Source organism: Protopterus annectens, chromosome 7.part0, assembly GCF_019279795.1.
Source record: "Protopterus annectens isolate FY-2018-M chromosome 7.part0, PAN1.0, whole genome shotgun sequence".
Classification (NCBI taxonomy): domain Eukaryota; kingdom Metazoa; phylum Chordata; order Ceratodontiformes; family Protopteridae; genus Protopterus; species Protopterus annectens.
Genome location: NC_056739.1, coordinates 1,211,093,931 through 1,211,107,305, shown reverse-complemented (window position 1 = coordinate 1,211,107,305; position 13,375 = coordinate 1,211,093,931). Strand labels below are relative to the sequence as shown.

The following is a 13,375-nucleotide window of genomic DNA, read 5'->3' as shown; positions in this document are numbered from 1 at the left end:
AAAGATTTATGTGCAATGTTCCACCGTGTCACAGGCGAGAAAGTAATCAACACTTTTAACTATAAAAGATGATACTGACAAGTCATCTATCTGCTCTGACAGAAAATGTTTCAACCATATTGTGAGCCAAAAAAGAATCTTTTTAATGTAAGACATTTATTTTTCACTACAAATCAAGGAATCAGGCAACAGATTTTTATGCAATAGAAAAGAAATGGAGCAAAAGCCAGAGGCTGCTGACTTACACAATTCATTGATAACAGGCAGAATTAATTGTGTGTGTGGTGCTAAAACAACAAAACCCAATGCAAACAACTGACAGCAGTAGATTTAACACTTGATAAAGCACTAAATGGGAGTACAACACGTACATTTGAGTATTCAGCATAAAAAACACAACTATGCTATGCTCTAGCATAGACTAGATCCAGGCATGCTGAATCTAGCTTTGTTTATATGCTTGTTGTTTGTTTGCTTGTTATTTCCCTGGAAGCTAATTCCACCTAATACGCAACTTCTCAGCGCTTCTGTGGATCACTAGTGATATCTGCATTGCTTACTGTACTTATTTCCTTGTTTCACTTGAAAGAAAGTTACTGTTTGTCGTTTTTGCATTTAGTTACTTGTAACACATTGCACTCAAGTTACCTGGCACTTGCTCACTAAAGCAATTATATAAGTCAGCACTAAAAATTAAAAGCACTACACCCTCACTCCCCACTGGCCCTGGTTTTCAATTAAGGATTTCCCAATATTATTCTAGCATGTCCAAAGGTCAGTTGTCAATCTCCTCTCCGGTCCAGCTGGTGAATCTGGGAACCTTGAGGCAATGTTATAACTGCCTCATGTACACAGACAACCCTCTCCTCCACCCACATAACACAAATACTTGCGAGAGATGCAGCTATTTAGCCAAACTGGAGGCTGAGCTCTCTCAACTCAGGACTGGCAAGACCAGACAGGAGGAGAAGGCAGCTACACACACCACAAAACCAGCCTCACATAATGCTACCACTCCACTGAATCAAACACATAAACACACAAAGACATACTGGAGGCTCTGAGTAAAATTTACCTAAACAGCAGTGGCCTCCAAAGCAGACACCCAAACAACTGCTACCTCAAGACACCCCACAAGCAACACATAAACCACAAAAGCAGTGTGCAAAGCAGTCACAGCCCTTAAGGCCAAATACAACATCAAACATACTTGTCATAGGTGACTCCATAGTCAGACACACTGACGTCCCACTCACCAGGCTGAACAAGGAGAGGGTCACAGTAAGCTGCCTATCGGGCGCTAGAATCCACCACATAACACAAGCACTGGGTCACTCCACGGCAAGTACAAATATGACACAGTCATTGTCCATGCTGGTGTGAACGACCTGAGACGTACCTCCCTGGACTACATGAAAAGAAACATAGAGGAGCTCTCTGATTATGTAGCCCAGGCAGGTATGACCCTAACCCTGAGCAGTATCCTTCCTTCACCAAGAATGATGCCACAATATAGAGACAAGATGATCAGCTTTAACAATTGGCTTAATGTCTGGTGTCATTCAAAGGGGATCCAGTGTCTGTCTGCCTGGGATGACATGCTTGACAAGCCACGCTGCTCGCAAGGGATGGCCTGCGGCTGTCACGCCTGGGATTCCGGATATTGGCGAAGGCTCTTGCCAGCCCCATAGTGCGCTTTTTAGGCAAGGCTCAAATTCTAAACCTACCACTCTAGAAAACAAAAATGGGAAGAAACTGAGGGTAATGCTGCTCAATGCCAGAAGTCTAAATCTCAAAATGCACGCACTCGAGGCCCTTCTCAGTATGGAGAACATCGATGTCTGTGCTGTAACTGAAACCTGGTTCAAGGCTCCTGAGAGCACCCCGGCACTATTAGGTTTTACCTCATATCATGCGTTCGCCCCAAAACCCGGACCACACCACAAAAGGAGGGGTGTATCCATATTCATAAAGGATACCCACACCTCCAGGTTGGTGGCAACGCATGAAGCTTGAAACCATCCAGGTGCAACTAACCATAGGCAAAACTGCTCTACAAATTGTAGCATGCTACAGGCCACCCTCTCAAACTCAGGAACCCCACACAGCCTTCCTGAAGACACTGGAGGGTATAAATGTATCTCCAAACACCATCATATTGGGTGACTTCAACTACCCGAACATAGACTGGGAACATTACTCAAGCCCTAACTTTCTAGCCCAACGGTTCCTGGAGTTCATAAATTCAAATACCATGGAACAGCTAGTCACTGTTCCCACGAGAGGAGAAAATATACTAGATCTCATTGTCACAAACATGGGGACAAAATGCTCCACACCGGAAGTATATCCCTCATTGGTGAGATCTGATCATAAACTAATCTCACTGGAAATCCACATCCCGCCCCACCCCAAACAAAAAAGACCATAGTGAAGAACTTCTCTAAAGCAAACTTCACACTACTCAAGACTGGTGTGGTATCCTTCAAGGCCCCTGAGCCAGAGGAAACCACAACCCAAGCTGCGGAAGCCCTTACAAATGCCTTCTATGAACACCTCCAGGACTGCATGGATCAGGCAATCCCAAATAAAACCAAGACTCTTTCCACAAAGGGCAAGCGTCCAGTCTGGTGGATCCCAGCCATTAACAAACTTTACAATAAGAGGAGAAAGCTATTACATGATAGAACAAAATCCATAAAAGGAAGTCACCCTGATCATTATTAGTAAAAATTACGAGCACTCATAAAATCAACTAAGGCCAATTTTGAGAGAAAATTGCCATGGATTCAAAGGACAATCATAAGGCCTTTTTCAGCTATGTTAGGAACCTGGGTGGAAACTCCCAGATATGCTCAGAATTAGTCCAAAATGATACAAAAATCACTGAACCCACAGACATTGCCAACATACTGGCAGACAGGTTCAGTGCAAACGTCACCCCCCTCTCCCCCCCTAAAGGAGAGATAACTATCCCAGCCAAGTGTAGCCTCCCGGACATCTCAAATGTGCAGGTGAAAGCTGCTCTCTCTAAAGCTAAAAACACAGCATCAATGGGACCGGATGGTGTCCCCGGCTGTGTGCTACACGAGCTAAATGAGGAATTAACCCCGCACATAAGGCAGCTGTTTAATCTCAGCCTTACCACAGGATACGTGCCCAAGGAGTGGCGTACGGCAACTGTGGTCCCACTCCACAAAGGCGGCGCCTCACGGACCCTGGTAATTACCCCATAAGCTTAACAAGTCTAGTCTGCAAAGCTATGGAGAGGATCATAATGGAGCTCATAAACAAAGATATAGGGGACTTGCAGACATTGGACCCGACCCAGTTTGGCTTTGTCAAGGGAAGATCATGCCTTTTGAACTTGGTCGACTTCTTGAAACAGTCACCAAGGCCATTGATGAGGAAAGGCAGTCCATACAGCCTACCTTGACCTTGCAAAGGCTTTCGACACAATACCCCACTCGGTATTGTAGAAAAACTTACCAGCTTAAATGTAAACCCATATGTCACAAGATGGGTTGCAAACTGGCTTAAGGACAGAACCCACAGGGTTAGAGTTGCTGGCGCTGTGTCAGACTCCAAGCCGGTCACAAGTGGTGTCCCACAGGGCTCGGTCCTTGGCCCCTATTGTTTGGCATCTACTTCTCAGAAGTACAGGCCAGCATGGGAGGACTTTGGCTGACAAAGTTTGCAGACGACTGCAAACTGGGCCATAGTGGAAAGTGCATCGGACACGGATATCCTTCAGAAGGGACTCACGGAAACAGATAGCTGGTGCCAGAGCCATGGCCTGAAGTTAAACGCCAAAAATGTATAGTCATACCCTTCGGGAAAAACAAGGTAACCCCAAGCTACCATATAGGTGGCAATCCACTAAGCACAGAAGAGGTTATCAGGGACCTGGGGACCCAGGTTGACAGTGGCCTTTCTTTTGACACTCACATTGCTAAAGTGGTTAGAAAGACCTTCTACATTGCCCACCTGATCATGAAGGGATTCACATCCAGATCTAGTGAGGTCATTGTTCCCTGTACTCTTCACTTATCAGACCAATGATTGAGTACAATGCCCCATTCGGGATGTATCTCACCCGACATCTGCAGCAATTGGAGAGACCCCAAAAGTTCCTCACCAAAAGGATAAAGGGACTCCAAAATCTGTCATATGCTGCCAGATTGAAGAAACTCCAGCTCTACTCAGTCGCATACCGTCTGCTCAGAGGTGACATGTGCCTGACATACAAGGCCACGTCCAACCCGGAATTAATGGACATGCTCCACCTCAAAAAATCCAAATCCACCAAAACCACTAGAGCAAGCGACTTAAACCTTAGCACGGATATAAATAGGACGTGATGGAGGGATAGATTTATCACTCAGAGACTCCCTATGCTGTGGAATAAAATCCCAGTCCGTGTGAGGCAGAGCACCTCGCTGACTCTGTTCAAGAGAAATCTAGACCTGTGGATGGGAGATCGTAGGTTTACCCCGGGAATCATCTCTGTGTCACTGCTGGACAGAGGCACAACAAACTAATGGGCACAGTATTTTTTCATATAAGGGGTGGCGTAAGCCTCAAAAATTTGGGCTAGGCTTATAAATGCCTTAGGGCAGATAGCCTAGTATAAACCTATGAACCTATGAACCTATGAAAAACCTTAAAAGTGCAAAATAAAAACTGTGAGCAAAAAGGAAGAAATAAAGTTTAAGATGATGCATGGCATCCAAGGTAGCACCCGACAAAAAAAATGAGATATGATGCAGGAAATCAAAATAGAGGAAGTTGCCGCCACAAAAAGACTACTCACCAGTAGAGTCTCCCGGGGTTCTGTGCTAGCCCCCCTCCTCTTTAGCATCTACTTCTCTGAAGTAAAAGCCAATACCAAAGAGCACTGGCTGACTAAGTTTGCAGATGACTGCAAGCTAGGAGCAGTCACTGAATCCCCAAATGAATAAGACATAGTGCAAGAAGGTTTATCCCAAATAAGTAACCGGTATCAAAATCATGGACTGAAACTAAACTGCCAAAAATGTATTACTGTATCCTTGGGAAATTATCTACCCAACAGACACCAGCAGGGAAAGCTTACAAAAAAGAAACAAGGCCTTAACAATATGTCCTACATGGACTGCCTCAAAAGCCCTGTCACTATACTGAGTATCCTAAACACTGCCAACAGGTGACCCATGTCTGGCATACAAGACAGCCTCTGCCTCAGTATTGATGGATTTACTGCACATCAGCAAGTCAAATGGCATCAGAAATACTCAGTCTAGGGATCTAAATATTTTCTGCACCATCAACAGAATGGTTTGGCGGCACAGGTATAACCTCCCAGAGGCTACAGCTGCTCTGGAGCAGACTACCATCCATGTAAAACAAAGTGCATCCCTGTCCATATTAATCACAACTTGGATGTAAGGTTAGGAAACAGAAAATTTACCCCAGAAACTGCCCTCTGTACTACTAATGAACAGAGGCAGTTCCTAAATGCTTTACCCAATGCACAGGTCCGCTCTAAGGTATGATCCCAGTTATTCACATTAGGGGAAGTATATAATATTTGACCATGAGATGGGTAAAGCTAATCTGACACTGAATGGGACAGGTTAATTTCAGCCCCAAAAGGGAAAGTGGATATGCTTAAAATGGACCACAACAGCAGCCTACCTAGTACTTACCTATGAACATATCAAACACCACATCCAATCCAAACAACATAGCTATATGCATGAGGAAGAAAGCTGCAGAGCCATTAATCAATTTTGCAGGCTTTGTGGAGTATGGAACCTTCGTGCAAAGGTCATGTAAATTTTGCTACACAACATTTTGATAAACTATTGTCAAAAGAACATAGCACAATAGAAATGTTTGTTAACACAGTTGGGCTGCTAAACTGAATACAACATATTCTGTAAACAGCAATAATGAATTCTGGTCAGAAAAGTTTACGATTAAAAGCAAGGCTGTTCCATTTAATCTTGATTTGGATGCAACATATTGTCAGAAAAGTACAGTTTTGTACCTACCATAAATGTAGATGTTCGAGTGTTCACCCTGCTGCAGTCATCACACTTGGGTTATCCTGTCATCAGGCGGTCCCGCAGTCGGCCGGATTTCCAAAGTCTTGGTCCGACGTCAGTTGCTGTCACCTCATCCCTGACGTCAGTGCGCCAGGGGTACATATACTGCAACCGACGCCATTTTCTTCAGTTTTTCTTGCCCCAGATGTCAGGTGCCCTCAAAAAGGTGATCAAAATTAGTACCAAATGGTGTGAACACTGTACAAACACAAAATCCCTTCAGCTATAAGCAAATACATCAGTAAGACATAGCAGAGATTTAGCCAAAAGATCAGAGGGGTCGGAGGGAGGGTAACCTGGACTGCAGCAGGGTGAACACTCGAACATCTACATTTATGGTAGGTACAAAACTGTACTATGTTCATCGTGTTACCCTGCTGCAGTCATCACACTTGGGTTGAGTCCCAAAGCTAAGGCAGGGTGGAGGTATCATAGAGGGTTAGTGGAGGCAATGAGGCCCTGCAGAACTGCAGTGGCGAAGCCTGCCCTGGACTTAGAATAAAGAGGTAGGTGATAGTGTTTGGTGAAGGTGTGTACTGAACTCCAAGTTGCAGCTTCTAAAATTTCCTTGGTAGGGACTCTCTGAGAAAGGCTGTAGAGGTAGCTGTTGCCCTGGTAGAGTGGGATCTAATGGTAGTAGGAACTGGTTTCCCATGATGGGTATAACAGAACCATATGCAATGGCCTATCCATTTAGAAATGGTTTGTTTGGATATAGCCCTCCCTTGAGAAGCTGTAGCATAGGATACAAAGAGCTGGTCAGTTTTTCTGAAAGCCTTAGTTTTGTCCAAGTAGTACCGAAGCTGCCTGTGAATGTCCAAGGAATGCAAGAGTCTCTCACCTTTGTTCTGTGGATTGGGAAAGAAAGTGGGTAAATGGATAGTTTGATTTAAAGCTACACTGGAAACCACCTTAGGCATGAAGGAAGGATTAGTTCGTAGAGAAACTCTGTCTTGATGAAAAATGAGGAAAGGTTCCACTGCCATTAGTGCCTGTAATTCTGAGACTCTCCTAGCAGAAGTTATTGCCAGGAGCAGGGCAGTCTTCCAAGATAGGAACTGAAGGTCTGCAGAGAAAGCAGGTTCAAAGGGAGGTAAGGTTAGTTTTTCCAGAACAAAGTTGAGGTCCCATGTTGGTGTAGGAGCTCTTTCTAGGTGGTCTAATGTTTTTTGCCCCTCTGAGGAACTGCTTTAGAAGAGAATGTGAAAATAAAGGTGGATTCGTGTCGTAGTGAGCTGAAACAGCTGAAGCATGGATTTTAATTGAGGAGAAGGAAAGTCCTTTGTGCAACATCTCTGCTAAATACTGCAGAATGTGAGGCATATGAGGCTGAGTTGTGTCTTGGCCTTTAGCTTGGTTCCAGGCAGAAAACCTTTTGCATTTGTCCGAGTAAGCCTTCCTGGTGCTTGGCCTCCTGGCTTCCAGAATAACATCCAGAACTGCTTGTGAAAGAGGGGCTGGTTGGATGTTTAAAAGATTCACCATGCAGCCAGGTTTAAGGTTTTTAGCTGGCTGTGTAGAATCTGTTTGTTTTGTTGCGTGAGCAAATGAGGTATTTGAGGCAATATCCATGGTGGGCTATGAGCCATATTCTTCAATAGCGGGTACCAGTGCTGGCGTGGCCAGTCTGGGGCTATGAGAATCAGTTGAGGTTTCTCCTTTTTGACCTTCAAAAGAACCTTTGTGAGAAGAGGTAATGGAGGAAAGGCATATGCTGTCAGGTTTTTCCAACTGAAGGAGAGTGCGTCCACTTTCCAAGCCTGATGGTGGAATGTCCTTGTACAAAATTTTGTCAGTTGGTAGTTTTGAGGACTGGCAAACAGGTCTATATTTGGTAGGCCCCATTTCTGAGTTATCATTGTAAATATTTGTGGGTCTAGCTTCCACTCGTGGGGATCTTTGATGTTCCTGCTTAGCTCGTCTGCCAATGTGTTTTTTTGTCCTGGCAGGAATTGAGCTTGTAACTGGACTTGGTAAGCCAGAGCTGTGTTCCATAAGATTACTGCTTGCCTGCAAAGAGGGTAGGAATGTGTGCCCCCTTGTTTGTTTATGTACCACATTACTGTGGTGTTGTCCGTCTTTATTGCAAGTTGTCCTGGATGTAGAAGATCCTTGAAGGCTGTCAGAGCTTTCTGTACAGCTAGCATCTCTTTTTGATTTATGTGCAGTTTTCTTTGTTCTGCAGTCCATAGGCCTTGAATACATTGCCCTGCCATGTGTGCCCCCCAGGCATAGTCTGAAGCGTGTGTTGTGATAGTTTGTCTGGCTGGGGGCAAGATGAAAGGCTGACCCATGTTGAGGTGACATGCCTGTGCCCACCATAGAAATTCCTGTTGAAGGCAGGGAATGAGAGCTATCACTGTGTCCAAGCTGTGGCTGTGTTGAGACCATACACTTTTTAGGTACCACTGTAATTTCCTCATATGCAATTTTGCAAATGGTATTATCAGAATGCAAGATGCCATGAAGCCCAAAGCCTGCAGAATTTTTCTTGCAGTTAATTGGGTCTTTGTTGCCATTGTCTCGAAATATTGAGTCAGTTGTAGTTGCTTGTCTGGTGTAAGATAAGCCTTCTGGGCCGTTGTGTCCAAGCTGGCACCCAGGAATGTCATTTTTGTGAGGGTACTAGTTTTGACTTCTTTTCGTTTACTGTGTACCCCAAACAATTTAGAAGATGCTTCACAAAAGCCAGATGATGTAAGAGAATGTCTTTTCTTTCTGCTTGGATGAGGCAGTCGTCCAGGTATGGATATATTTGAATTCCTCTTTGTCTGCAGTATGCAATTACTGGTGCCAGGCATTTTGTGAAAACTCTAGGCGCAGTAGATAAGCCAAAGGGTAGTGCAGAGAATTTGTAGTGGGTTGAACCTACAATGAAACGGAGGTATCTTCTGCAACTTTGTCTGATAGGGACATGCAGGTATGCCTCCTTGAGGTCCAATGTTACCAGCCATGCTTCCTTGCCCAACATGGGAAGTAGCCGCTGTAGTGTTAGCATCTTGAATTTGGGAACTTGTAGGTAAGTGTTTAGTATTGAAAGATCCAGAATTGGTCTCCAAGCATTGTCCTTTCTGGGTACTAGAAAGAGCCTCGAGTAAAATCCTTGGCCTTGCTCTTGAATCGGTACCCGCTGAATGGCTCTCGTGGCCATGAGAGCTGTAATTTGTTTTTGAGCCTCTGCCCTTTGATTTAGTGGCAGGTTTGGCATTCCCCTTTTCATTGGCAAGGTGTGGAAGTGGAATCTGTATCCTTGTAAAATAATGTCTAGGACCCATTTGTCCTTTGTGACTATGTGCCAGTTGTCTGCAAAAAGTGCTAGTTTTCCTCCCAAGGGGGTTAACAAAAGAGCTTTGTTTGGCCAGTCGAGGTTCAAGTCATCGAGTTTGCCTTCTGGTGGGTTGAGACCTGTCTTCTCCTCCTTTCTGGGTTGGAGTGCCCCATTGGCGAGGTTTATACTGGGCTTGTGGTTGCCCTCTGCCCCTTGGGCGCCTGTATTTACCCCTCTGAGGTCTGTCAGTGGCTGGAAAGGACAAATTATTTGTTGGCCAGTTTCTGCTGAAGCGAGGGGGTTGTACCTGTAGGAAATCTTTGACTGTCTGCATTGATTTCGCCTTATCTTCCATTTTCTTTAGCACTTCTTCTGCTTTAACTCCAAAAAGAACATCCTGCTGTAAGGGAGCATCTAGTAGTTTTGCTTTGACATGATTAGGTAGACTTTGTTCCTTTAACCAGGCATGCCTACGTATAACTGATCCAGTGACAGCTGCTCTGCAGGAGGCCTCCAAAGAATCAAACCCACATTGTAAGGTATGTTTGCCCACCTGCTCGGTGGCGTGCAATAAATCCTGTACATCTTTCAATTCAGATTGTTGGGGAAGGGAGGTAATCTTTTGTTTTAACTGAGAGATTAGAAACTGCTGATACTTGAGCATATGAAGACAATTTAGTGCTCTCATAGCTAATGTGGCTGAGGTGTAAACCTTTTTCCCCCACCTGTCTAGTGCTCTTGAATCCCTCTCAGAAGGTACTGGGTTTTTAGCCATGGAAGCCTTAGCCCCCCTTGGGACCTTGGGAGATAGTCTCTGGGTCAGCTACTGGGCTTTTGTAAAGAAATTTGTGGGAATCAGGTACTCTGTAGTATCTGTCAGGCTTAGCTGGAGCAGGAGGTAGAGAGTCTGGGTTGAAACCGGATTCTAAATAGACATCATTCACAATGTCCAAAACAGGTGGGATGGCTAGAGGTCTGTGTTGGGGGAGTAAAAGAAACTCTCTGAGCCTTTTCTTGGAATCAGAGAAATCCTGACCTTTCCAGTGGAAATGTTCCCTCATAGTGTGTAAAGTGTCCCCAAAAGAGTAATCTTCAGGAGGAGAAGCTGAGGGAATAGAGTCCTCAGCATCAGAATCTTCATAAGGAGAGTAAGAATAGTCTTGGTCTTCAGAGGAATCCGAAGAAATAGACAGTTGCTCAGAAGAAGCAGAATCTTCCTCTTGTCTAGGCCTTTTGTCAGGAGGAGGCTGTGAACCCCTGATAAGAGAAATCAAATCTTCAGCCATCTTGAGCATCTGTTTCTTAGGCATAGGGCCTTGAACAGGAAACTGAAGTGTAGTCTTTTTAGCTTTAGAAGGAGTCTTAGACTTAGAAAACGTTTTGACTGTGAGAGTCGTCGGTCTGAAAACGCCCTCAGAAACCGATGGCGTTTCCGAAGCACCGACGTCCTTAGAAGGTATATCGTCGGAAGGGCCTGAAGTAAAAGGCTGCGTCGGCCTAGTACATTCCATCAGAATATCCGTAGTGGTCTCAGGTTCCAGGACTGCGGTAGTCAGGGGCTGCGTCGGAGCCTCACTGATAACCGGAGAACCGGAGACCGGATCAACCGAGGCCTCGGAATCGGGTTTAGGCCTTGGCTGTCGGTTCTTGTCCCTGCATTTTTTGTGCACGCCGGTAGTCGGTAGCTCCGACGGCATGTTATAGTTAAATTTTCTACCAAAAAAGTGTTGTGCGAAATCAAATCGCCTTTTAATAGTACGCTTATTAAACCTAGCACAAAAATGACAAGAAGTGACGTTGTGATCAGGGCCTAGGCAAGGCATGCAATAAGAATGAAAATCCTTATGAGGTATTTGCTTCCCACAAGAAATACAATTGTTAACTTTTTCTGACATCGGTCTGAGGCAAGAAAAGTTTCCCCAATGGGGTACTTAGCTTTATAGAAGACTTCGGTCTGAAATTTGAATTCGATAATCTCAGGAGTCGGCCGACCGACACATGCGAACTGCTTCTGCTTCGGGCACCGCGCAGCAAGAAAGACTGAAGAAAATGGCGTCGGTTGCAGTATATGTACCCCTGGCGCACTGACGTCAGGGATGAGGCGACAGCAACCGACATCGGACCAAGACTTTGGAAATCCGGCCAACTGCGGGACCGCCTGACGACAGGATAACCAAAGTGTGATGACTGCAGCAGGGTAACACGATGAACATCTGCATTTAAAGTCATTGAACCCGCTTAATAATATAATCTATGTATAATGTAACAATCTCTGTGTACTCTTCCAATATATCATGGGGTTTTGCTCGATTCTCAGAATAAGAGCAAAAAACACAACTGACATTCGGCATTGTACTTTTGTTGGGGAGGGGCATTGACAGCAACCAAATATACTGAGTCTTAATGATTGGGAAATACTTGGTATGACTAAAACAGTTACACACTGCAGTTGCAGAATTATTTACAGACTGATGCAGGCAACAGCAGAAACAAAGTCCACATTTCTGGTCAATAATAATAAACTACACAGAAATGGATAAACCATACAAGAATATCTGCAATGCAGTGATGAAAAATTATATGAACTATACATTTTCTACATGCCACTTAACTGACTGACTCTGGAAGCTGCATTAGTCATAAAAATTTAGCTTAACTCTTATTTTACTTTGGCTACAAAATGCATCACCAAAGTTGGTTTATAAAACCATGAAAAATTCAAAAATGCCAAGTTTCACATTGCTTTATATTCTATGATATAAAATATGAACTATACCATTTTCCAGACAAAGATCAAGGTCTCCTCCCAAGTTCAGTTTGGGAGCAAACCTGCATGTTAAGTTAAACAGCTGGGAACAGCAGCACAAAAGGAAAAACACAGATTCAGCACAAAATATCTGTATGTGCAGCTGAGTGGGAAAGACAATATACTTACATCAGAAGTATAACTTTGGGAGCTGCACAAGTCACTTTTTCATTTACTCTGATGCATCTTTCTGACTTAGGCCTTGTATCATACAGACCCCTCAATTGCTGACTGAATAAGAAATAGTTATCTGGGCTGGGTGTAATTAACAAAAATCATAATCATAGCAGACTTTGTTTGAAAGTAGCATAAAACTTGCAAAATAAGTGCAAAAATGTCAACAAAATAACTATTTATTATACCTCCTATAGTGTCTTCTACAGGCAGAAACAAATGGAGATTAAATTATAAAATCACATAATGACGATTACGTTCATACTTGTATAAAAACAAGTTACAAATACTGAAAACGGATTAAATCTGAAATACCTCCAGGGTTTTATACTTACTTTTCATGAATTTTCAAAACCCGGTGCACAATAGGAATCTCCCTTCCTTCTATTCTAAAGACAACAATCTCTCCCACTCTAATAGGGTCTTCTACCCGGTTGGTGAGAAAAAGGAGATCTCCTCTATGAAATGCTGGCTCCATACTACCACTAAAACAAGAAAAAGAACAAAGAAACAAAACATATGCCAAAATGATTCACTCATTTATTCACAGAGAAAAAAGTAAAAATCCTCATCATTCTTTTAACAGGACTCCCATAAATTAAGTTAAAATATGTCTGCTGCTGGACTGTTACAAGACCCTAGCATGTCGATGAGACATCCGGATAGGATACAGAGGCAAGATCATATTACATTTATGTGGGTGGCAGAAAACATCTAGGATTTCTGCACAGTGTTAATGAGTGAGTGAGTGAGTGAGTGAGTGAGTGAGTGAGTGAGTGAGTGAGTGAGTGAGTGAGTGAGTGAGTGAGTGAGTGAGTGTACACACAATATACATTTTATACACATACATACAGGCATACACCACAACTCCATTTAGGTTTTCCTTTCTTAAATAAATTTAGGAGAATTTAACAGTATGAAAAGATTTATATCACTGAATGAACTCTGTGCAATAACACATCCTAGATATGTGTAGACCATGTAATGTAAAACAAGAAAGGTCCTTTTTCTAAATATCTGCTATTAACTGGTAAGGCA

The 13,375-nt window shown here is 43.7% G+C and overlaps 1 protein-coding gene across 1 annotated transcript in view; it reads right to left on the bottom strand.

The window, feature by feature from the left end:
• The window catches only part of SEC11A (SEC11 homolog A, signal peptidase complex subunit), a 234,123-nt gene that overhangs the window by 177,729 nt on the left and 43,019 nt on the right, over positions 1–13,375 (bottom strand). Inside the window, exon 3 of the mRNA XM_044077838.1 lies at positions 12,673–12,822. Coding sequence (XP_043933773.1) covers positions 12,673–12,822 — 150 coding nt within the window. The remainder of the gene's footprint in view (positions 1–12,672; positions 12,823–13,375) is intronic.